General features: G+C 43.8%; 1 protein-coding gene across 1 annotated transcript in view; it reads right to left on the reverse strand.

Moving 5' to 3' along the window:
* Positions 1-5,582: 5,582 nt before the first annotated feature.
* The window catches only part of RGS14 (regulator of G protein signaling 14), a 42,726-nt gene continuing 23,260 nt past the window's right edge, over positions 5,583-25,048 (reverse strand). Inside the window, exons 8-15 of the mRNA XM_075275020.1 lie at positions 17,342-17,451; positions 16,458-16,661; positions 14,606-14,682; positions 14,129-14,255; positions 9,780-9,861; positions 8,776-8,828; positions 7,873-8,041; positions 5,583-6,365 (exon numbers count right to left, since the gene is read on the reverse strand). Of these exons, the coding sequence (XP_075131121.1) occupies positions 5,992-6,365; positions 7,873-8,041; positions 8,776-8,828; positions 9,780-9,861; positions 14,129-14,255; positions 14,606-14,682; positions 16,458-16,661; positions 17,342-17,451 (1,196 nt within the window). The 3' untranslated portion in view covers positions 5,583-5,991. The remainder of the gene's footprint in view (positions 6,366-7,872; positions 8,042-8,775; positions 8,829-9,779; positions 9,862-14,128; positions 14,256-14,605; positions 14,683-16,457; positions 16,662-17,341; positions 17,452-25,048) is intronic.

A 25,048-nucleotide genomic window follows, 5' to 3' on the forward strand; every position in this document is an offset into this window, starting at 1 on the left:
ACCCCTAAGAGCTATGGACCAGCCTTCAAGGAATAGCAATGCACCAACCTTAAACTACTAAGCTACTAACATCCCGGCCCATCTCCCATCCTATTGCCTATACAGCAGCTTCCGTCAGAGATAAGATATACATAGGGAAATCCTCCTGAAGTATTGTATACCTCCTATGGACTGCACAATGTAATATGGCAGCCTCCTTAGTCGCGTGAAATATCATCTTTGCTGCAACTAATAGCTATTAACTTTCCCGATACACTTAGATCCTATTGATCAATCGCCTGTAAATATTCCCTGTCCTAGGAGACTCCTATACAGCTCGGTATTACAGGGACGAGTCCTTTGGTTTCTTATGCACAGCGTAAGCCTTCACGTTATCCAGAACTAGGCGCCATGCTATGTAGTCTATTAAACATCACAAAGCTCATTAACCCAACCTTTGTCATTTCCTTAGGCAAGTCATGCCGGAGCCCTATTACTTTCACTTCAGAGACTCCTTCACCGAGATAGAATTCCATTTATTTCCAGACAGGCATTGAGCTCGCCGCAGTAACCCGCTATTATTACCCGGGCTGTCAGAGATTTTTGTGGAGAATGATAAATGCCAGGCTTTTGTCTTGTGACAGAACGCCATTGTCCTGTGAGAACGTTTATGATGACTCCTTCGAAGCAGATGGGTATTATGGCTGACACATCTGTGCTCCATACAATTATGATTCACGGGGCGCGCTGCCTGGAACATGAAACTAGGCACGGTTTATTGCTAGTGGTAGCCTATAAAACCGGCGATGGCAGGAGTGGAGATGGAGGACTACTTGCCTTTCTTCAGATTTGGCCTCTAACCCTATAAACCGTGAATTTATAGGGTTATGTAATATCAGTATGGGATACGTGACGTGATGGAAAGGCCTGTAGTCAAGCCTGGACATCTGTGAGCGTTGTCGCTCTGTAGACAAGTGCACAAGACCAAGTTCTGGTTGTGGGCTGCAATATCTCCATACATATCTTCATAGACAACACACACAAGAAGTTTGGGTACAGAAATTAATAGTTGAGCTAAATTTTTCACTTACTATAAAGTATTGCGATGTAACAGCTTGGGAGGTGGTGTGGTTTTACATTAGTTGGACTTGGGATAGATTGAAATATAATGAATTTCCTATCGTTGGTTCATTGCAATCCTCCATCCTGGAAACTGGCTTTATTGACCTCAGGCTCCTTCTGCCACAGGCTATGTTCACATCTCCTCCTGGCACAGATCTGTCAAAAACTGAAGGATACAGAAGTGCTGCAAGCCCAACTTTTTCATCTGGCGATTTCAGTTATAGTCAAAGTGGTTCCCCGGGCTCTGTTCGTGTCCATCATTGTCGGCATCCATTTCTCTATACTTCTGATCCTCCGACAGACCGACACAAAGTAGCAGATAATTGTGAAGGGGAATGAAAATGATACCTGGTTTTTAAGATATTAAATAAAAATCTGAAAATTGGAACGTACAAAGTATTCACAGTATTTCTGATAGCCCTAAATAAAATCCAGCCTGTACAATTGCCTTCAGAAGTCACTTAATGAGATAATAGAGTGTCATTTAGTCTCAGTATAAATACAGCTGTTCTATGAAGGCTTCAGTGGTTGGTGAACAAACAGCATCATGAAGACCAAGGAACTCACCAGACAGGTCAGAGATAAAGTTGTGGAGAAATTTAAAGCAGGGTTAGGTTTTAAAAACATATCCTAAGCTTTGAGCATCCCAAGGAGCACTGTTCAATCCATCATCCAAAAATGGAAATAGTATTCAACAATGACAAACCTACCAAGACATGGCTATCCATCTAAATTGACAGATCGAGAAAGGAGAGCCCTGGTCATAAAAGCAGCCAAGAGGCCCATGGTCACTCTGGAGGAGCTGCTGAAATCCACAGCTCAGGTGGAAGAATCTGTCCACAGGACAACTATACTGTAAGTCGTGCACACCACAAATCTGACCTTTAAGGAGGAGTGGCAAGAAGAAAACCACTTTTGAAAGACTGGTGCGGCTAAGCATAACATACCTTTGGCCACCATATATGTTTACCTATGTATCTATGGCGTGAATTTGGTTGCCATCTTGGCGCATATGTTTTCAGCGTTAAAGCCATATAAAATTGAATTCTACCTAATAAAGAGAGACGTTTGTTTTTGGCACCGTAACGTGAAGCACAGAGCGACGCTCAGTCTAATGGCATTCAGCTCCGCACATCCAAGGCTCAGTAAATCTCTATCTGTCAAGTCTGCCCAGATTATCTCGCTTCACTTCCTTAGATTTCATTTCATTTCATCTGTAATAGTCACTTATTCCGGACAATAAAAAAGACTTTGTAGTAAAGATTCACATGTTTCCATTATTCTCCAGACTGCCCAAGAGACCAGAGATGAGATCCAGATTATTGTTTCTTCAAGAGTCCAAGTTAAAATTAAAATGGACATTAAATATTAAGTATTAAACATGACAAACCCATATAGATACATCACCAATAGAGATAGGTGAACTTTTCAAGATTCCATTCATTTCAGGTCTCGGTGGTTGGGGTCAGGGCTGGGGTCAGGAGGCTCGGAGAAAAAAAATCATCCAGCTCGATCTTGCCGCAGATTCTGCCCCTGATTCAAAGGCCACGGCTGTAGACTCCCCAATGGTTAGACTCATTGATTTGGGCCTAATCAGTGGTGGAAAGCCGGAACGTAATACTTATGGTCTGCATCCACCATCGTGAGACGGGGGGCAGAACATAAAGAAGAATGTCCACCTATAATTCCTCGTCTGAACAGGTTCTATCTACTTGTATTACAGTCCAGTCCAGTAGGTCACACATCTGTGTCGGAGTCTCCGTAGAACCCTGTCACAGATTCTGAGATTTTGAGTGCCGTAAAAGCTCCCATTGATTTCAATGGAAGCCTGGATCGTATACGCCGTGTTATTTGGCGGCCGTGATTTTGCGTGATTTTTAAATGTCTACAAATGTAAATATGGTTATGTTCTTGGAAAAACCTCTTTAAATAATAAGATGCCTTCACCTTCTTCATATACTGAAGTCGGATTGGCAACGACAGTGACTGATAGGAATAATAATACATCATGGTTACCAATGGGTACAATCACAGTTGCAGGTAAAATTTGGAAAGTCTTCTTTATACTATGGCCCCATATAGCGGGCTGCGCCAAAAAGCGCTGTGGGGAAAACCATGGCGGAAACACATTGCCGTTTTTACTACAGAACTTTTCACAAAATGAGTTTTCTTCTGCAGACTTTCTGCTTCAATTCTACTTATTCAGGAAACATCAACGTTTCCGTAAAAACGATTGACATGTTCCAATTTTTGGATTAGATTACCAGAAACCCATCCACTTTGCAGGTATTGTAAAATGTTGCGGCAAAATTGCAACTTCATGTTACAGGGGGCCCTGTCCTTAAAGGGGTTGTCTTGGATAAACTGAGAATTAACCCCTAAACTAAACTCCCGCCTAACTACTAATTTACTTCAATTAAAGAAAATCTATAATTACCCATTATCTTCTGATAATCCGGTTTACCCTTACCATCACTTTTCCCCTGCCCTATCCCCATCAATACTTACCAAGCCTTCCTGTGTCCGGGTAATGGCTCCTCCCCTCTTCCTGTCTGCAAGTTGTGGGCAGAATAGGTTAGCTAGGGAGACGGTGGGAGGGACTAGCAATGGTTTAGATCACTAGGGTTAGTGAGACAGGGAGGGTAGGAGGGGCTAGTAATGGGCAGGATCGCTAGGCTAGAGAGATGGGAGAGTAGGAGGGCCTAGTAATGGGCGGGATCGCTAGGCTTAGTGAGACAGGGAGAGTTTTGTAACTGAGTTAGGGGGGAGGGTCTGAGTGAGAGGGAACTAGTGTAGAAGCTGTATAGCAGGAAGCTGCACCCAGTAAACAGACGCAGAGGATGCAATAGCAACCAGAAACACCCAGAAATCACTCCAAACACTGCTAAAGGTATATAGGTGCACTTATTAACCCATTACTAGCACTAACAGACCTTCCTAATAAAAAAAAGATTTTCTGCCCTGAAAACCCCTTTAAGATCCTCCAATATATCAGTAATATAAGACACTTGCCTACAACTAGAGGTCAGCACATTTGTATAGAAGTCTCCTCTGAAGTTTCTTTATGCAAATATTTCATCAGTGTCCTTTCTGTGAATCACAAACAAAATTGTGACCCAATGTGGTTAAATATAAAGCCAAGCCATTTCTGTCCCCAGAAGAGGAGAGAATCTCATTGACTTTCATATGTTTTATTTTTGTCTTGCTATTCAGCTCAGTTTTCACGTGGACAAACCTCATGATATCCACGTTAAGATGCGCTTATGTAAGTTAGTCCAAGATGTTATTGTGTGCATGTACTTATCTGGATACTTGTATGGTTGAGGTTGGGGCCCCACGGGACGGAAATGCCGCAATTTGCCTGTGGCAGAAACACCACCACTTGTAGTTAAAGGGGTTGTCCCATCACAAGGATCCTATCTATACTGCTTGTTAATGTGGATGTAAGACTTTTCCTAAATACATTGCTTCAGCAAAACTGCTTTGTTTGTCCACTATCTTACTTTATTCAATTCATTGTTGACACAGCCCTTGACTTATCTGCTCAAAAGTCAAGTGATGTATCTGCTACTCTCAGGGGGGGGGCTAAGTGCAGGGAGCGAGCCTGTGTATCTAGCTATTCCTGTGTCTACACCACATGACCTAGCTTCCTGCACTCAGGGGAGAGGAGCTGCTTTCATTTCTGAACTCGTCTTCTGTTCTCCCAGTTATCAGGCTAGCTAATTCAATTGTGTTCATTATGGCAGAGACAGGCAGTCTCTGTATGTAACACAGAATGGAGTTGCTCCTGCCTGTACTTCATAGTCCAATATTGTGCATATAGTGTTGTTTAAGGACCTTTGATGACATCACAGGCCCTTCAGCCGCCCCCATAGGATCACGCTATGTGGTGGGCGGAGCTACATGATAATTTGGGGGTGGAGCTAAACTGCAGGTTGCATGTGAAACCCCGCCCACCAAATGATGCAAGAAACCAGGAAGAAAGAAGATTTTACAGCAGTGAAGACTGGTGAGTATGCGACGTGGGAATACCCCTTTAAAGGTGTGATCTTGCCGACTCAATCTCTCCGTATGAATGTTATTTTTCATTGCCCTCTGAAGACATGACCAGTTTCAGATGCCCCCATATTAGGGACAAGTATCCCAGCCAGAACACTCATCCCTAATATGGGTCCACAATTGTGCCCGTAATACGCTCATCCATTGGCTCACCACCATTGAATTGTATACAACCAAGAAAAAGACAAGGAGACAACCAAGTGTGCCATCTGATGGGGCCTCCGAGGCTCCATTTTGATATAATTATAGAACTGGTTCAATCCTGGATGGATCCCCTCCATAGAAATAACTATAGCAAGGACGTCTTGTAGGTTGTAGGTTGAGTGGACTTTTGTTTATGGCTGAAAAGTAGGATGAATAGTTGGAGCAAACTATCACTAAATGAAAGAAATATCATCATATCGGATACAGTATCGGCACAAGATTCTTTATAATCAGGAGTTGACATTAGCCATGCGGAATCAAGCAATGACAAGAATAGCTGCCATTATCCAAAATAATACAGCATACATGGAATATCGCATACATGGAATGGATGGCCATGCAGACCTGCCGTCTATTTGTTAACTTGGTCTTGTTCATTGAAAATATATTGTGGTGACGCGACAAGCCCAGAGCCATAACGTCTTGCATCTGGGCCTCAATCCAACACTTGTAACAGGGCCCCTTACATACCCTATGTGACTTACTAAAGGAGTGTATATACTAGTGGCAGTCGGACCAGGGCTCGGGTGCAATTGCTACTCCTGCACACCCTATAGCTACACCCCTGGGCAATACCGTTAATATCCAGACTGGGTTAATAGAATAAATAGAAGAAGTGGTTAAAGATTAAAGTGCAGTGTTCTTCTCTTCTGTACGTGCTTTATCAATTACATTGTCAGCCATCGCTGTCACAGCTTGGTCATGGCTGTCATTAGAAATGCAAGTGGAGGCGTCGGGATTCTCTATGTGGGTAGATGTGTGCAGGGCTTCTTGGGATGGCGATAGGCAACCTGAGCAAATGTTTTCTTCGCTGCAGTCCGTGGTGGAAATAATGGGGCATGGCAGATCCGCGGTGTCCTGGCCGCTCGTCTGACAATAATCACATTGCTCATCTGATGGGAGTTTCAGAAACTCGGGCAGAACAAGGTCCTCTTTAGACAGCAGGCCACGCTGGTCATCTGCCCGGGTATTCTGGACCCTGTTCAGCATTTCTACCAACCCTGTGAATGGAAAATAGTGGAATGGTTTTTGTTATATACATAACATTTGTTGATATACATAACTAGACATAACACAAAGTATAGCCAATAAAACTGCTGACAAAGGTCTAGGTCATAGTGGTCATGGAAGATCATGGAAGGTCATGGTGGAAATGGAAGATCATGGAAGGTCATGGTGGAAATGGAAGATCATGGAAGGTCATGGTGGAAATGGAAGAAGACCCTAAGGCTGTGTCTTCACACAGAGGAATTTGTCATGGATTTGTGTCTGGATTTCACCCAGAGTCTGGACTAGATTCCTCCCGAAATCCACCTCTCATTGTTTTCAATTGGAGGCAGAGAATACAGCAGGACTCGGCAAAAAGAAGCGTCCTGCTCGATCTTGCCACAGACCTCGTGGCTGATTCAGTCGCGGAGTCTGCGGCTCAAGACTTCCCGCAAATTAGGCCCATTAATCCAGGCCTAATCGGAAGCAAGATGCCGTGGCGGAACGCCAATGCACTGCATAAGTGGCTGCTGTGGTACGCAGAGTTTTTTGCAGGCGAATTTTGAGGCGGAATCTGCCTCAAAATCCGCCTGCAAAAAAGGCTCCCGTTCACTTCGATGGGAGCCGATGTCTATTTTTTTTTTCCGCTAGCTAACGGAAAAAAGAAGCGACATGCCCTATCTTACCGCGGATTCCGTGACCAAGTCAGCCGCAGCATCCGCGGCTCCAGACTCACTCCTGATTAGGTCCATTCATTTGGGCCTAATCAGGAGCGGGACCACGGGTAGACTTCACAAGGCGCAATAGGTTTTCGCTATATGAGCATACCCTTAAGTGTAATACAAAACTCATTCTGAGGTGGATTCCAAATTACAGCCAGAATCTGCCTCCCCTTTTACTCTATAGGGTGGCAGAATCGGAGGCTTCTTTTAAGATGCATTTTGCTGGGGATTCTGATTTTTGCTGAGAAAATGGCAAGATCGGGAACATTTAGATTTATTCAGATGCACATGTATAGACTTAGCAAAGGTTTATACCTGTACCTGGTTTTTGTACGGGATTCTGTTACCTTAAAAAATGCGATGCACCCCATTATAGTCTCAGCGAACCCGAAGAACAGAGCACAGGTGTGAACCTAGTCTAAGCCTACAATAACACGACCGTGGGTGAAAGCAGCCATGAAAAACATCAATTTTTCAAGGCTGTTCCACACCAGAGGAACTGCAGTGTATGGAGGGAGCCATGAAAATGGACAAAAATAGAGCAGGATGTATATTTTGATGGTGTGTAACGGACCGGCAAAGTATCTAATGTGAATAGCACCCATTAACAGACAGTGAAAGTAATGCAGCCGTGTGACAGCTGCTAACAAAATATCCGTCACAACCGCGATTTTCACTGTTGTGTGAATATAGGGTCAAGCATTCTTGTCTGTACTATAGGACGCCCACAACCTTTTCACCATAGTCTTCATTGTATTACATAACAGGTTATTATACAATGTAGTGAATATGCTCATACCTTCGATATCTTGGTTATGCCGATAGATCACATCTTTGTCTGGTCTTATTCCGCTACGTCTGTGCGCTAGTACGGTATGCTGATCATTATTACCCCCTTTATGGGTCCAGTGATGAATGTCTAACCTTGGCACACGCATTTCAATATGTTTTTCCTTTCCGTGTTCTCTCTGTATGACATATAATGGTTATTAGTACTTTTCTTTTTTTAATAGGTTGTAATAGCCCCTACTTACCCATCCCAGCTCCTGCCCATGACCGCCACCACTCCACCCTATACTGTATGGAGGCCACTATGGGACATCATACTTGGTGAAGGGGCCATTATATTGTGTGTAAATGGGGATATTATACCATGTGGAAGCCAGTAAAGGGAGTGTTTTGCTATGTGCGTAAGAGGAAAATGGGTTCTATTCAGTCTTGGAGTCCCAAGTCAGAAGTTTGCTATGGGGTTTGCTAGTTACGCCCCTGACCTTAACTTATCTGGAAGGCTGGGTTTATATGCGGGGTTCTAGTGATTAACTCCCTTTGGAAAAGAATCACACTATAGTGCCGTAAATGAAAAATAACGTTACATATGAGTCTATATACAAGACAATATTTGGTATACATTATGTCTATTGTGTTCTGAGGGTAGACTAACCCTTCAGATTCATAAATCGTATGCACGGAAAACACACGCACCCCATTATAGCCTATGAGGTCCGTGTGCTTTAATTTACTTACCGCTTGTCAATGCGTTCGGTATTGCGTTCGGGGTTCCCCCAGGCGGACTCCCCAAACGGAACACCGAATGCAGATGTGAACCGGGCCTAAGTAAATCTATTGTCAGTGTGTGAGTGGGAGGAAACTGAAGTATATGGAGTTACCTATACAATTATTTGGAGAATCCTAAGACGCTCACCTTAGTCTGTACTTCTGCTGTGTTTCCTCGAATGGTTGCAACGTCTTTCATATCTGCAATTTTAGAAAGAAAAAAATAATAATATTCTGTGCAGTCCTAGACAGAGAGACACCGACTTCAATAGAAATCTTCAACCAGCCATTGTACAAATAGGGTGAACCTATATAATCATTTCCATTAAACTGTATACAATTGAACGGTGTCTCTAAATGATGTTTTGCCCCACTAAGATGAGATAATCCTTTAATAGTCCCACAGTGGCGAAATTTCACTAGACCTTAAGGGTGAGGTTACATGTAGTGGTTAATGTGTGGCCATGTTATGACCAAAAACTACATCTGCCAGGATTGGACTGAATGACAAGAATCCTTTACCTATGCGATGGGAACTGGCGGACTATAGTAAAGCCCACCCCATGTGTAACTACCAGATTGTCGCTTCCAAATACGTGACCTAGGGGTGATGCCCCAGGGTCCATCATCAGCATTTCGGGACCTGGGCAAGTCACCACTCACTACTTATGGGGCGATTTACAAATAACGTATTAGATCTTAATGATATTATGTCCAATGATATAAAAAATAAGACCTTAAACGCGCACACGTTCTATACAGATGGCAGACGGGCCCATGAAACCTTAGGCTGCATTCACACAGAGTAACGCCAGGCGTCATTTGTGTGTAATTTGTGTGTCTTTTACGGCCGTCATAAAACGTTTACATAGAGTTCTATAGGAAAAGACGGCCGTAATTTACAGCAGTCATTTACGGCCGTCATTACAATGCCGTCTTTTCCTATAGAACTCTATGTAAACGTTTTATGACGGCCGTAAAAGACACACAAATTACACACAAATGACGCCTGGCGTTACTCTGTGTGAATGCAGCTTAATCTGACACGGACAACCACATACTACTTTACTGTGGTTTTGCATTTACGATTTTTGACCACGGCACTGCCACGACCTGATCGCAACATCTAACAACAAATGCAAAATGTCTTACCTATATGAACTTGCAAAACTAGAGTCTGTCCTGCCACGTGACTGACAGATATAGTTTGGTCTAGAGCCTGGGAATCGCCCACCTGTACAAGGAAGAAGGTCAGATCCAGTTACTTATCCCGACTAGATCAAAATAAAGCAGAAAGCATAAACTAATACTGGATATTTAGTCTTTGTGTTTTTATTGTTTCTTGTTTAGGCTTAAAGGGATCCTATCATTTAAACTCAGTTTTTTTTTGTCCCTATCACATAGGAATTGCCGTAAGAAAGGCTATTCTTCTCCTACCTTAGATGTCTTCTCCGCGTCGCCGTTCCATAGAAATCCTGGTTTTCGTGGTATGCAAATGAGTTCTCTCGCAGCACTGGGGGCGGACCTCAGCGCTGAAACTAAGGAAGTCCCCAATGCTGAGAGAGAACTCTCCAGCGCCCCCTCCATCTTCTTCAGGAACTGGTCTTCTTCCGGCAGTGGCTTCAAACTTCTAGGCCTCGGGCCTAGGGCAAAGATGACTGTGCATGCCCGCTGGCTACAAGAAAATGGCCGCTTACACAGTATTGTAAGCGGCCACTATCTTACGGCCGGCAGGCATGCGCAGTCGGCTTTGCGCTAGGCCCGAGGCCTAGAAGTTTGAAGCCACTGCCGGAAGAAGACCAGTTCCTGAAGAAGATGGAGGGGGCGCTGGAGAGTACCGACGAAAACCGGATTATATACCTAACAGCAGCGCGGAGAAGACATCTAAAGGTAGGAAAAGTATAGCCTTTCTTAAGGCTATTCCTACATGTCAACCAGAAAAAAATTGAGTTTAAATGATAGGATCTCTTTAAATTAAAAATGTGAAAAAATAATCCCAAAAAGATCAACTCCAGCAGGGGAAACAATGCAGGAATGTATCAGGCCTTTTACAACCGGTTATGGCCTCTTTTCTGGCACTACCATCCCGTCTTCATCCAAAACAGCCAACTGTGCATGTCCGTCAGCCATTTTTCTGTGGCCTCTCCCATTCGGCTACAGGAAAATGGCCGACGGGCATGCACCATTTTCCTGTAACCTATGTACATCCTCTACAGATTGTACTGTACTACATAGCTTGGTGCCATCTGCAAACATGGAGGCCGTGCTATTAACCCCTTCTTCTATATCATTAATAATGTTGCAGCTAAATTTCCAAGAAAGTCTTGCTCTCTTTGCAGAATATTTCCATTTATTTGTAGCCCTTTATCTTCATCCATGTCCATTCCCATTCTTGGGATGTGTTAATAGCTGTTGGCCTATGTACTAATAACATAACTATGTAACTATGAAAGTACTAGCGTAAAGCACGTCTGACATCTTACCATTTATAGGAAAGATTGACCGACCGACCTACTGATGATTATATCCATCTTCTCCAGATCTGCACGTGGCCTATGGATTATCTGATGTCTTAGATCTGCAGTCACTTGCTGGTATTTACTTCTACAGCCTTACAATTACACAATATAAAACCACAAGAAAGCCTTGTAGGGTCTAAGAAGTCTACAGCATAGACCACAATAAAGTCATGGAAAACTTCAGATCATCAGTATCCGCTGTCCATATATCCATTATTAGTAAACCGTGCACGAAGAAGCCAGGAAAAGGAATCCATTTGTAGGGAATGGGTTATATTGTTGGCCATGGACGGGAACAGATAACCATGGTAGGATAACGTTAAAGGGAACCTAGGTCAATTATTATTGTAATTGCTGGTTGTACTGTATGTGTCAGTCAACAGCCTAAAGGAATTTTCCCATGAAAGATTTTTCAGAGTTTTAAAGGTTTTCTCTAGACATCTTCATGTTGACACTCTGTGTGGTCAATTGCTCTTGGATCGGACCTTGGAACTTTCTATGGTCTGGGGTTCAGTGCCGGGCCCTCAAGTATAAGTGGGGTACCCCAGAGCTCAGTGCTGGGTCCTCTGGTATGTGGTGTACCCCAGGGCTCAGTGCTGGGTCCTCTGTTATAGGTGGTGTACCCCAAGGCTCAGTGCTGGGTCCTCTGTTATAGGTGGTGTACCGCAGGGTTCAGTACCGGGCCCTCTGTTATAGGTGGTGTACCCCAGGGTTCAGTGCTGGGTCCTCTGTTATAGGTGGTGTACTCCAGGGTTCAGTGCTGGGTCCTCTGGTATAAGTGGTGTACCCCAGGGTTCAGTGCTGGGTCCTCTGGTATAAGTGGGGTACCCAAGGGTTCAGTGCTGTGTCCTCTGTTATAAGTGAGGTACCCCAGGGTTCAGTGCTGGATCCTCTGGTATAGGTGGTATACCCCAGGGTTCAGTGCTGGGTCCTCTGTTATAAATAGTGTACTCCAGGGTTCAGTGCTGGGTGCTCTGTTATAGATGGTGTACCCCAGGGTTCAGTGCTGGGTCCTCTGTAATAAGTGGTGTACTCCAGGATTCAGTGCTAGGTCCTCTGTAATAAGTGGTGTACTCCAGGGTTCAGTGCTGGGTCCTCTATTATAGGTGGTGTACCCCAGGGTTCAGTGCTGGGTCCTCTATTATAGGTGGTGTACCCCAGGGTTCAGTGCTGGGTCCTCTGTTACAGGTGGTATAATCCAGGGTTCAGTGCTGGGTCCTCTGTAATAAATATTGTACTCCAGGGTTCAGTGCTGGGTCCTCTGGTATAAGTGGTGTACCCCAGGGTTCAGTGCTAGGTCCTCTGTTATAAGTGATGTATCCCAGGGCTCAGTGCTGGGTCCTCTGTTATAAATAGTCTATCCCAGGGTTCAGTGCTGGATCCTCTGTTATAGGTGGTATACCCCAGGGTTCAGTGCTGGATCCTCTGGTATAAGTGGGGAACCCCAGGGTTCAGTGCTGGGTCCTCTGTTATAGGTGGTGTACCCCAGGATTCAGTGCTGGGTCCTTTGTTATAGGTGGTGTACCCCAGGGTTCAGTGCTGAATCCTCTGGTATAAGTGGTATAATTCAGGGTTCAGTGCTGGGTCCTCTGTTATAAATAGTCTATCCCAGGGTTCAGTGCTGGGTCCTCTGTTATAGGTGGTATACCCCAGGGTTCAGTGCTGGATCCTCTGGTATAAGTGATGTACCCCAGTGCTCAGTGCTAGGTCCTCTGTTATAAGTGATGTATCCCAGGGCTCAGTGCTGGGTCCTCTGTTATAGGTGATGTACCCCAGGGTTCAGTGCTGGGTCCTCTGGTATAAATAGTGTACTCCAGGTTTCAGTGCTGGGTCCTCTGTTATTTAACTTATTCTGTTATTTAACTTATTTATTAATGATTTAGAATATGGGATTAATAGCACGGTCTCTATTTTTGCAGATGACACCAAGTTATGTGCATCGCAGTCTGAGTGTTTGGACAGCCACATGGCAAATGAGGTTCCATGTGGATAAATGTAAAGTTAGGCATCTGGATAAAATAATCCTCATGTAACATATGTCGTGGGGGGAGCAAAGCTGGGAGAGTCAGTGGTGGCGAAGAATCTGGGTGTATTGGTAGAGTCCAGCAGGATATTGTCAGGTATTATAAGGAGTATGGAGTCACGGGACGGGGACATAATATTACCACTTTCTAAATCATTGGTGTGGCCCCATCTGGAATATGTAGTTCAGTTCAGGGCACCAGTACATAGTAAGGATGTCCTAGAGTAGGAAAAGGTTCAATGGAGGGCCACAAAAGTGAAAAGGGGCCTGGAGTTAAATCAGAGACGTATAAGGGGAGATATGATAAACCTGTATAAATATATAAATGGTCCATACAAAAAATCTGGGGAGAAGCTTTACTGTGAGGGCAGTGAATCTGTGGAATAGCCTACCCAGATATCCAATCCCAAGACAGGATATTCCTGGACCAGATCCAAACAAGGACATATATGATTAATGGTGCCGTAAAGGTACCAGACTAGGGTGTCCCTTGTGTTTGATCAGATATGTACACACCGCAGCCCTATATGAATAGGATTTGGATTAATCTTATTTCTATTACTTCAGTCACAGCGCATTTAGGGAGGAGGACTCATTTATCAGGATATTAGCGGAGAGCGATGCTAAGATACCGAATGACCTTCATCACAACATAACCGATCTGACAAGATAATGAAACCCTGACTCATTTCCGACTCTTGCAATTTGTGTGACATGTGGCCGCTTCCATTTCCTATTGTGTAATAGGCTCGTGTGCCATAATGACTTTTCTTAAGTATCTGACAAAGAAAGGGGAAATTATAATGTTTTCTGCGTGTTGTTATTATTGACGACCATCACACATTGTCACAGACTTGGAAAAATCGGTTGTGCTCATTTTGTGATATTTTGAGTCGCCATTGTACGAGATCCGGAGATAATTCATGACTTACATAAGGAAATATACGTCCGGTACTTGCCTTGTGCAGAACAGCATGGTGGTTTCCTAGTCCGTACTTTTTCAAAGCCGACTGTAAAGCTTCGTGTATGGTCTTTGTGGGCTTAGCCATAATACGCAAACTTTTATTCATCGGTTCAATCTGCAAACTGAGAAGAACCGCGATTTCAGATCGATCTTGTTACCCTCATAATCTTCCTCGACAAGACAGGATACGGCCCCCGTATTATATCATAGGGTACCAGGTGCTCTTGAAAATGATGCAGCTACCCGCTGTACATAGAGTTAACTATATCTGTGTCCAGAGGATGCATATACAGTTACCAATGGTGCTGCTACTGGGGGCTACTGCATAGGGCCCAATACAGAGCCACCCCTGTGTCTATTAAGAAACTACACGTATCACATGTAGCAAGTATAATAAGGATTACTTTGTTCCATATAGATGGAATTTTTATTTTCTTATTATCCAAAATAGTGCAAAAAAAATGAAACTCACTCAAAACTGATCCTGTTCTCTAGTTTCACCTCCTGGTCAGTAAGAACGGTGCACTCCTGATCAAGGGCCAGCGCCTTCTGCAAGTACATTATATATATTGTACAGTAAAGAGGATATACATATATTATCATCAATACAGGTACAGTCCTGTGAACCTGATCTAATGAACCACAATCATATCTACAGACACATCGCACATGTATACACACACTTACTGATCAGCTCATAGCAGAAGCTTTATGTATAAATATATAGGCAATATTGTCACTCCTTAGGGAGAAACCACCATGTAAGTGTGTGGAGTCTTACTAAGCCATTGTCGCTCCACTGTGGGGGATCAAGGGAAGAATATGCAAATCTGCCTCCCAAGATTTAAATAGGGAGACAGTGCCTCAGTGCTCCACTAGGGGGAGCTCCCTTTAACATCATGCCCGACCTTCCCAGAGGCCTTTGCTGCAATATTGTGGGATTTTACCAAGTCAGTCTCACAGCTGAGGACAGCTGTTTCAATCTGATTAGATCTCTTCAGCCCAGCGTAGAGAAGACTGACTTGGCAGAAGTGAGAGACTTCTAGACAGGGTTAAGGGGATATTGTCACTACTTAGGGAGAGACCACCATGTAGGTGTGTGGAGTCTTACTAAGCCATTGTCGCTCCACTGTGGGGGATCATGGGAAGAATATGCAAATCTGCCTCCCAAGATTTAAATAGGGAGACAGTGCAACAGTTATGCTGCCCACTAGGGGGCGCTCCCTTTAACATCATGCCCGACCTTCCCAGAGGCTTCTGCTGCAATGATGTGGGAATGTAAAATCCCACATCATTGCAGCAAAGGCCTCTGCAATGATGTGGGATCATTCCCTTGTATTTATGTGTGCATCCATATATATATATATATATATATATATATATATATATATATATATATATATATATATATATATATTTATATTTTCCCCTTCTGTACAGTTTGATTCTGGTGTGTGATATTTAGCGCTATATACTGTAGTATCCTCTATGACATTTGCATCTATACAATTTCTCTCTCTAGTAACAATAGAAGACCAAATCTGCCATCTAGTGGTCAATTTAAAGTTGACAGTCCATCTGTTGATACTCTGCTCTAAACCAATATACCAGGTAGGTACCGAAGGTGAGAATTACATGTTATAGATTTAGGAGTAAGATATTATATTTATATATACATTTTTATGTTCCGTTTATTATAATACAGTGCTCTATATTGAGAATTTTAAGATCTTATAGGGGCTATCTGGTATTTAGGGATCCTGCGGATCCGCTGTAGCAACACAGAGCTGCTCATCCGTCATACAAAACGGAGTCTTTGTCTGAATGTTGGGTTACACCTAATACCATGAAAGCTGGGATTCATTTATTTGGTTGTAAATCTAATCTACTATGTATAGAGATACCGTCACCTCCTTGTCCATATTGTATCATTATACGGCATACTTACCTCTTATAACGATAACTACTGTAGGATCTACTATATACTGTACTACATACTAGATCAACCTTTATACTGAGCCCTATAGTAAATAATCCCCTAGATCAACCTATATACTGAGCCCTGTAATAAGTAACCCCCTGGATCAACCTACTGTATATACTGAGCCCTATAGTAAATGACTCCCTAGATCAACCTATATACTGAGCCCTATAGTAAATGACCCCCTAGATCAACCTATATACTGAGCCCTATAGTAAATGACCCCCTAGATCAACCTATATACTGAGCCCTATAATAAATAACCCCCTGGATCAACCTGTATACTGAGCCCTATACTAAATCACCCCCATATAATCTTCTATGCAATTCACTATACAAATACCTGCTCATTTCCAGCCAGGTACACCTTCACGTCTGAAGAATTATACCCTCGCTTCTCGCAGACTCCGGCCAGCATTTCTCGTATGGTCAGTCCTGGTCGGACAGCGGTCAGTGAGGCGGTGCCGTCCGGTAGGTACACGCAGCAGTATTTGATAGGTTTGCTGTCCGCATCGTGCTCGGTGCTGCCCTGGCTGGCACTGTCATGCTGCAAGGATAGGTATAAAATGTACAATAAAACCACTGTAGGCTTGTGTGACCCTGAGCACATTTATCCCGGGCTACAGCCATTGCTGATAAAGGGGTTGAATGACCGGATGGGGGAAGAACCGAGCTCTTACTGTAACCGGGTAGGAGAGGCCGAAGACATCTCATGCTATGTTCTCTAATCTAGCGCGACCCCTCAGGATCTCATGCCGGGATATTATAGATAAGACACCTCCTTTAGGCACTCAAGACACTGGACCTTGTCTTATACTCCAATATTCCCATGTGTACCCCCAAAAGGAGACGAAGCCAAGGCAGAGGTCACAGTACTTAATATTTCTGGGCTTCCAGTGGAAAACTCCACCAACTCCTCCAAGTACGATGGGAACATTTGCAGATGTCTCAAAAACATGAACGAGTCTCTTAGGGGACACAAAAGCTTTGAGGTAATTAAAAGAATATATAATATAAATCGGAGGCAGATGTCTGGATATTAGAGAACATGGACCGGGCCTTGGTTACCATCACACACTACTATATTTAGTAGGCCGCTGTCAACTCCTGACATCCGAACCCCCTGAGATAAGAAAGTTATTCCAGATCTTGGCATTAGGCAATGACTTTCACTGATAAGTAAGATATGACAAAACAATGAGGAATATTGTATTCCAAGTACTGTACCTCAGATTTGCCAGAGAAGGAAGACATGATGCTGAGGTCCATGCTGTTTGTGGAGTGCAGAGAACCTTCAGATTCGTGTCGTGCTAGGAGTCCATTACTGTCTAAGGCATCTAATAAAATAAAAGGAACAGTCCGTGAATAATGATACTAAGATCTAAGGCCGTAGTGAATTTTGCAATCCGCAATGTCATCCATAATCTGCAAAAAGACTTGTATGATCCCCTACACTTCTCTGTGCTGCAAATGTGGCCAAGAGTAGGACATGCTGCAACGTAGTCCTTGTATATGTGGTGTGTATGGGCTCATAGAAATGAATGGGTCTGAAGTTGTGGATAAAAACTCTGGTCATGTGCAGGAAGCCTAAGGGTATGTTCACATGGTGGAATTTGCATTCCGCGTGGCTAGCCGCAACAGGATGCTGGCTCAGTGCACCGTCATCCGTCGCGGCATTTCACTCTGGATTAGGCCCGAATGAATGGGCCTAATCGGGAGGGAGCCTTGTGTCGCGGATAGCTTGCAGCACTTTTCTCTCTGCATGATTCGTGCGGAAAACACATGGACCCCATTATAGTCTATAATCTAGGCTGGAGCATCTTAGTAACTCTAGCGAGCATATTTTTTACCCAGAATCCCTAGCGGAGCAGGAATGACTTGTAAGTCTCCGTACTGCCTATGTAGGCACACACTCTCCCTGATGTGTACGATTATCCCTGACCCTGGTCTATAGTCTCTCACTCTGCCAAATCAGTATCCCTACGCTATGCTGAAGAGGTCCAATAGGCCAAAACAGCGCCGTCCATAGCTGGGAATCTGTTCCTTTTGGAATAGAAATACTAATTTGGCAATTAAATCCGCACCATGATATTAGACTTTTTAACTAAGTCATGCATGATGTTAAGGATGCTGCCCTCTAGAGGGCGGCGTACAGAGTGCACTGTTCTCCTAATTACATCCTGGAGAATAGATTTGCATATTTTTACCTAAGAGAATTAGTAATATCAGTCTAACTAAAACTAGTCAAGTGTGTTGACCATTTTGTTGTGTTGGCATTACGTACCTATGGCACAGATATACGCCATTGACCTTATGCTCATCGAATAACGAAAAATTTTATTTGATTAATAAGACTTAAGTAGATGTTACAGTTATGGGAGAAATGAGTGGGTACTGCAGATTTCATAGGGCACCATATGACTGTAAGGTAACGGAAGCCACCCCTTTGTAGAGTTCTAGCCTTGAGTGTAAGACGTGTTACATGGAGGGGGATTTATAAAATGGTTTTCGTCACGTGCACCTAATTTATTCGTACTTACTATTAGCCATATTCATCAACTTTTTACGTTATTTTCTGACAGATTGACACCTGTCTAGTAATATTTTCGCCTTCTCGTAAAAGAGGGAGGTTCTGCATGGCATGGGAGAAATTAGTCAAATTCACCAATTGTTTATTTCAAGTCTCACATTTCTAGGTGCAAAATCACTCCAACCCAGGCGTAAATGTAGTATAAGGCGCGACATACACAATTGCACGTGAGGTCCAGTTCACATTTGTGTTTGGTATTCCGTTCAGGGAGTCTGCTTGGGGATCCCCTGAACGGAAACCTACACCTATAGAAAATAGTTACCTGGGAAAACATGCGGACCCCATAGACTATAATGGGGGTTCATGTGGTTTCCATGTGGTAGCACTGGTAGTCTGTTATCTCTAGCACTGGTAGTCTGTTATCTCTAGCACTGGTAGCCTATTATCTCTAGCACTGGTAATCTGTTATCTCTAGCACTGGTAGCCTGTTATCTCGAGCACTGGTAGCCTGTTATCTCTAGCACTGGTAGCCTGTTATCTCTAGCACTGGTAGTCTGTTATCTCTAGCACTGGTGGTCTGTTCTGTCTAGCACTGGTAGCCTGTTATCTCTAGCACTGGTAGCCTGTTATCTCTAGCACTGGTAGTCTGTTATCTCTAGCACTAGTAGACTGTTATCTCTAGCACTGGTAGTCTGTTATCTCTAGCACTGGTAGCCTATTATCTCTAGCACTGGTGGTCTGTTCTGTCTAGCGCTGGTAGCATGTTATCTCTAGCACTAGTAGCCTGTTATCTCTAGCACTGGTAGCCTGTTATCTCTAGCACTAGTAGCCTGTTATCTCTAGCACTGGTAGCCTGTTATCTCTAGCACTAGTAGCCTGTTATCTCTAGCACTAGTAGCCTGTTATCTCTAGCACTGGTAGCCGGTTATCTCTAGCACTGGTAGCCTGTTATCTCTAGCACTGGTAGCCTGTTATCTCTAGCACTGGTAGTCTGTTATCTCTAGCATCAGTAGACTGTTATCTCTAGCACTGGTAGTCTGTTCTCTCTAGCACTGGTAGCATGTTATCTCTAGCACTAGTAGTCTGTTCTCTCTAGCACTGGTAGCATGTTATCTCTAGCACTAGTAGTCTGTTATCTCCAGCACTGGTAGTCTGTTATCTCTAGCACTGGTAGTCTGTTCTCTCTAGCACTGGTAGCCTGTTATCACTAGCACTGGTAGTCTGTTCTCTCTAGCACTGGTAGCCTGTTATCACTAGCACTGGTAGTCTGTTCTCTCTAGCACTGGTAGTCTGTTATCTCGAGCACTGGTAGTCTGTTATCTCTAGCACTGGTAGTCTGTTATCTCTAGCACTGGTAGTCTGTTATCTCTAGCACTGGTAGTCTGTTCTCTCTAGCACTGGTAGCCTGTTATCTCTAGCACTGGTAGTCTGTTATCTCTAGCACTAGTAGACTGTTATCTCTAGCACTGGTAGTCTTTTATCTCTAGCACTAGTAGACTGTTATCTCTAGCATCAGTAGACTGTTATCTCTAGCACTGGTAGACTGTTATCTATAGCACTGGTAGCCTGTTATCTCTAGCATCAGTAGACTGTTATCTCTAGCACTGGTAGTCTGTTCTCTCTAGCACTGGTATAATGTTATCTCTAGCACTAGTAGTCTGTTCTCTCTAGCACTGGTAGCATGTTATCTCTAGCACTAGTAGTCTGTTATCTCCAGCACTGGTAGTCTGTTATCTCTAGCACTGGTAGTCTGTTCTCTCTAGCACTGGTAGCCTGTTATCTCGAGCACTGGTAGTCTGTTATCTCTAGCACTAGTAGTCTGTTCTCTCTAGCACTGGTAGTCTGTTCTCTCTAGCACTGGTAGCCTGTTATCTCTAGCACTGGTAGTCTGTTATCTCTAGCACTGGTAGTCTGTTATCTCTAGCACTGGTAGTCTGTTATCTCGAGCACTGGTAGCCTATTATCTCTAGCACTGGTGGTCTGTTCTGTCTAGCGCTGGTAGCATGTTATCTCTAGCACTAGTAGCCTGTTATCTCTAGCACTGGTAGCCTGTTATCTCTAGCACTAGTAGCCTGTTATCTCTAGCACTGGTAGCCTGTTATCTCTAGCACTAGTAGCCTGTTATCTCTAGCACTGGTAGCCTGTTATCTCTAGCACTAGTAGCCTGTTATCTCTAGCACTAGTAGCCTGTTATCTCTAGCACTGGTAGCCGGTTATCTCTAGCACTGGTAGCCTGTTATCTCTAGCACTGGTAGCCTGTTATCTCTAGCACTGGTAGTCTGTTATCTCTAGCATCAGTAGACTGTTATCTCTAGCACTGGTAGTCTGTTCTCTCTAGCACTGGTAGCATGTTATCTCTAGCACTAGTAGTCTGTTCTCTCTAGCACTGGTAGCATGTTATCTCTAGCACTAGTAGTCTGTTATCTCCAGCACTGGTAGTCTGTTATCTCTAGCACTGGTAGTCTGTTCTCTCTAGCACTGGTAGCCTGTTATCACTAGCACTGGTAGTCTGTTCTCTCTAGCACTGGTAGTCTGTTATCTCGAGCACTGGTAGTCTGTTATCTCTAGCACTGGTAGTCTGTTATCTCTAGCACTGGTAGTCTGTTATCTCTAGCACTGGTAGTCTGTTCTCTCTAGCACTGGTAGCCTGTTATCTCTAGCACTGGTAGCCTGTTATCTCTAGCACTGGTAGTCTGTTATCTCTAGCACTAGTAGACTGTTATCTCTAGCACTGGTAGTCTGTTATCTCTAGCACTGGTAGCCTATTATCTCTAGCACTGGTGGTCTGTTCTGTCTAGCGCTGGTAGCATGTTATCTCTAGCACTAGTAGCCTGTTATCTCTAGCACTGGTAGCCTGTTATCTCTAGCACTAGTAGCCTGTTATCTCTAGCACTGGTAGCCTGTTATCTCTAGCACTAGTAGCCTGTTATCTCTAGCACTAGTAGCCTGTTATCTCTAGCACTGGTAGCCGGTTATCTCTAGCACTGGTAGCCTGTTATCTCTAGCACTGGTAGCCTGTTATCTCTAGCACTGGTAGTCTGTTATCTCTAGCATCAGTAGACTGTTATCTCTAGCACTGGTAGTCTGTTCTCTCTAGCACTGGTAGCATGTTATCTCTAGCACTAGTAGTCTGTTCTCTCTAGCACTGGTAGCATGTTATCTCTAGCACTAGTAGTCTGTTATCTCCAGCACTGGTAGTCTGTTATCTCTAGCACTGGTAGTCTGTTCTCTCTAGCACTGGTAGCCTGTTATCACTAGCACTGGTAGTCTGTTCTCTCTAGCACTGGTAGCCTGTTATCACTAGCACTGGTAGTCTGTTCTCTCTAGCACTGGTAGTCTGTTATCTCGAGCACTGGTAGTCTGTTATCTCTAGCACTGGTAGTCTGTTATCTCTAGCACTGGTAGTCTGTTATCTCTAGCACTGGTAGTCTGTTCTCTCTAGCACTGGTAGCCTGTTATCTCTAGCACTGGTAGTCTGTTATCTCTAGCACTAGTAGACTGTTATCTCTAGCACTGGTAGTCTTTTATCTCTAGCACTAGTAGACTGTTATCTCTAGCATCAGTAGACTGTTATCTCTAGCACTGGTAGACTGTTATCTATAGCACTGGTAGCCTGTTATCTCTAGCATCAGTAGACTGTTATCTCTAGCACTGGTAGTCTGTTCTCTCTAGCACTGGTATAATGTTATCTCTAGCACTAGTAGTCTGTTCTCTCTAGCACTGGTAGCATGTTATCTCTAGCACTAGTAGTCTGTTATCTCCAGCACTGGTAGTCTGTTATCTCTAGCACTGGTAGTCTGTTCTCTCTAGCACTGGTAGCCTGTTATCTCGAGCACTGGTAGTCTGTTATCTCTAGCACTAGTAGTCTGTTCTCTCTAGCACTGGTAGTCTGTTCTCTCTAGCACTGGTAGCCTGTTATCTCTAGCACTGGTAGTCTGTTATCTCTAGCACTGGTAGTCTGTTATCTCTAGCACTGGTAGTCTGTTATCTCGAGCACTGGTAGCCTATTATCTCTAGCACTGGTGGTCTGTTCTGTCTAGCGCTGGTAGCATGTTATCTCTAGCACTAGTAGCCTGTTATCTCTAGCACTGGTAGCCTGTTATCTCTAGCACTAGTAGCCTGTTATCTCTAGCACTGGTAGCCTGTTATCTCTAGCACTAGTAGCCTGTTATCTCTAGCACTGGTAGCCTGTTATCTCTAGCACTAGTAGCCTGTTATCTCTAGCACTAGTAGCCTGTTATCTCTAGCACTGGTAGCCGGTTATCTCTAGCACTGGTAGCCTGTTATCTCTAGCACTGGTAGCCTGTTATCTCTAGCACTGGTAGTCTGTTATCTCTAGCATCAGTAGACTGTTATCTCTAGCACTGGTAGTCTGTTCTCTCTAGCACTGGTAGCATGTTATCTCTAGCACTAGTAGTCTGTTCTCTCTAGCACTGGTAGCATGTTATCTCTAGCACTAGTAGTCTGTTATCTCCAGCACTGGTAGTCTGTTATCTCTAGCACTGGTAGTCTGTTCTCTCTAGCACTGGTAGCCTGTTATCACTAGCACTGGTAGTCTGTTCTCTCTAGCACTGGTAGTCTGTTATCTCGAGCACTGGTAGTCTGTTATCTCTAGCACTGGTAGTCTGTTATCTCTAGCACTGGTAGTCTGTTATCTCTAGCACTGGTAGTCTGTTCTCTCTAGCACTGGTAGCCTGTTATCTCTAGCACTGGTAGTCTGTTATCTCTAGCACTAGTAGACTGTTATCTCTAGCACTGGTAGTCTTTTATCTCTAGCACTAGTAGACTGTTATCTCTAGCATCAGTAGACTGTTATCTCTAGCACTGGTAGACTGTTATCTATAGCACTGGTAGCCTGTTATCTCTAGCATCAGTAGACTGTTATCTCTAGCACTGGTAGTCTGTTCTCTCTAGCACTGGTATAATGTTATCTCTAGCACTAGTAGTCTGTTCTCTCTAGCACTGGTAGCATGTTATCTCTAGCACTAGTAGTCTGTTATCTCCAGCACTGGTAGTCTGTTATCTCTAGCACTGGTAGTCTGTTCTCTCTAGCACTGGTAGCCTGTTATCTCGAGCACTGGTAGTCTGTTATCTCTAGCACTAGTAGTCTGTTCTCTCTAGCACTGGTAGTCTGTTCTCTCTAGCACTGGTAGCCTGTTATCTCTAGCACTGGTAGTCTGTTATCTCTAGCACTGGTAGTCTGTTATCTCTAGCACTGGTAGTCTGTTATCTCTAGCACTGGTAGCCTGTTATCACTAGCACTGGTAGTCTGTTCTCTCTAGCACTGGTAGCCTGTTATCTCTAGCACTGGTAGTCTGTTATCTCTAGCACTGGTAGTCTGTTATCTCTAGCACTGGTAGTCTGTTATCTCTAGCACTAGTAGACTGTTATCTCTAGCACTGGTAGCCTGTTATCTCTAGCACTAGTAGACTGTTATCACTAGCACTGGTAGTCTGTTCTCTCTAGCACTGGTAGCCTGTTATCACTAGCACTGGTAGTCTGTTCTCTCTAGCACTGGTAGTCTGTTATCTCGAGCACTGGTAATCTGTTATCTCTAGCACTGGTAGTCTGTTATCTCTAGCACTGGTAGCCTGTTATCTCTAGCACTAGTAGACTGTTATCTCTAGCACTGGTAGCCTGTTATCTCTAGCACTAGTAGACTGTTATCACTAGCACTGGTAGTCTGTTCTCTCTAGCACTGGTAGCCTGTTATCACTAGCACTGGTAGTCTGTTCTCTCTAGCACTGGTAGTCTGTTATCTCGAGCACTGGTAGTCTGTTATCTCTAGCACTGGTAGTCTGTTATCTCTAGCACTGGTAGCCTGTTATCTCTAGCACTAGTAGACTGTTATCTCTAGCACTGGTAGCCTGTTATCTCTAGCACTGGTAGTCTGTTATCTCTAGCACTAGTAGACTGTTATCTCTAGCACTGGTAGTCTGTTATCTCTAGCACTGGTAGACTGTTATCTAGCACTAGTAGACTGTTATCTCTAGCATCAGTAGACTGTTATCTCTAGCACTAGTAGACTGTTATCTCTAGCACTGGTAGCCTGTTATCTCTAGCACTGGTAGCCTGTTATCTCTAGCACTGGTAGCCTGTTATCTCTAGCACTGGTAGTCTGTTATCTCTAGCACTGGTAGTCTGTTATCTCTAGCACTGGTAGTCTGTTATCTCTAGCACTGGTAGCCTGTTATCTCTAGCACTGGTAGCCTGTTATCTCTAGCACTGAACTGCAATACCACAAACTGCAATGACACAGCATGGTTTCTACAATAGCAAAACATGGACAACCCCTTTAATTCTGTTAGTAGCAAATCTCCAGGAGAGCAGGTTGATTGTTTGAAAGAAGTAGAAAAACTGGTTATACAGGTAATAGGAGACCAGGTAACAGAATAGCGAAGCTA

The sequence above is a fragment of the Leptodactylus fuscus genome, chromosome 5 (assembly GCF_031893055.1).
Source record: "Leptodactylus fuscus isolate aLepFus1 chromosome 5, aLepFus1.hap2, whole genome shotgun sequence".
Lineage (NCBI taxonomy): Eukaryota > Metazoa > Chordata > Amphibia > Anura > Leptodactylidae > Leptodactylus > Leptodactylus fuscus.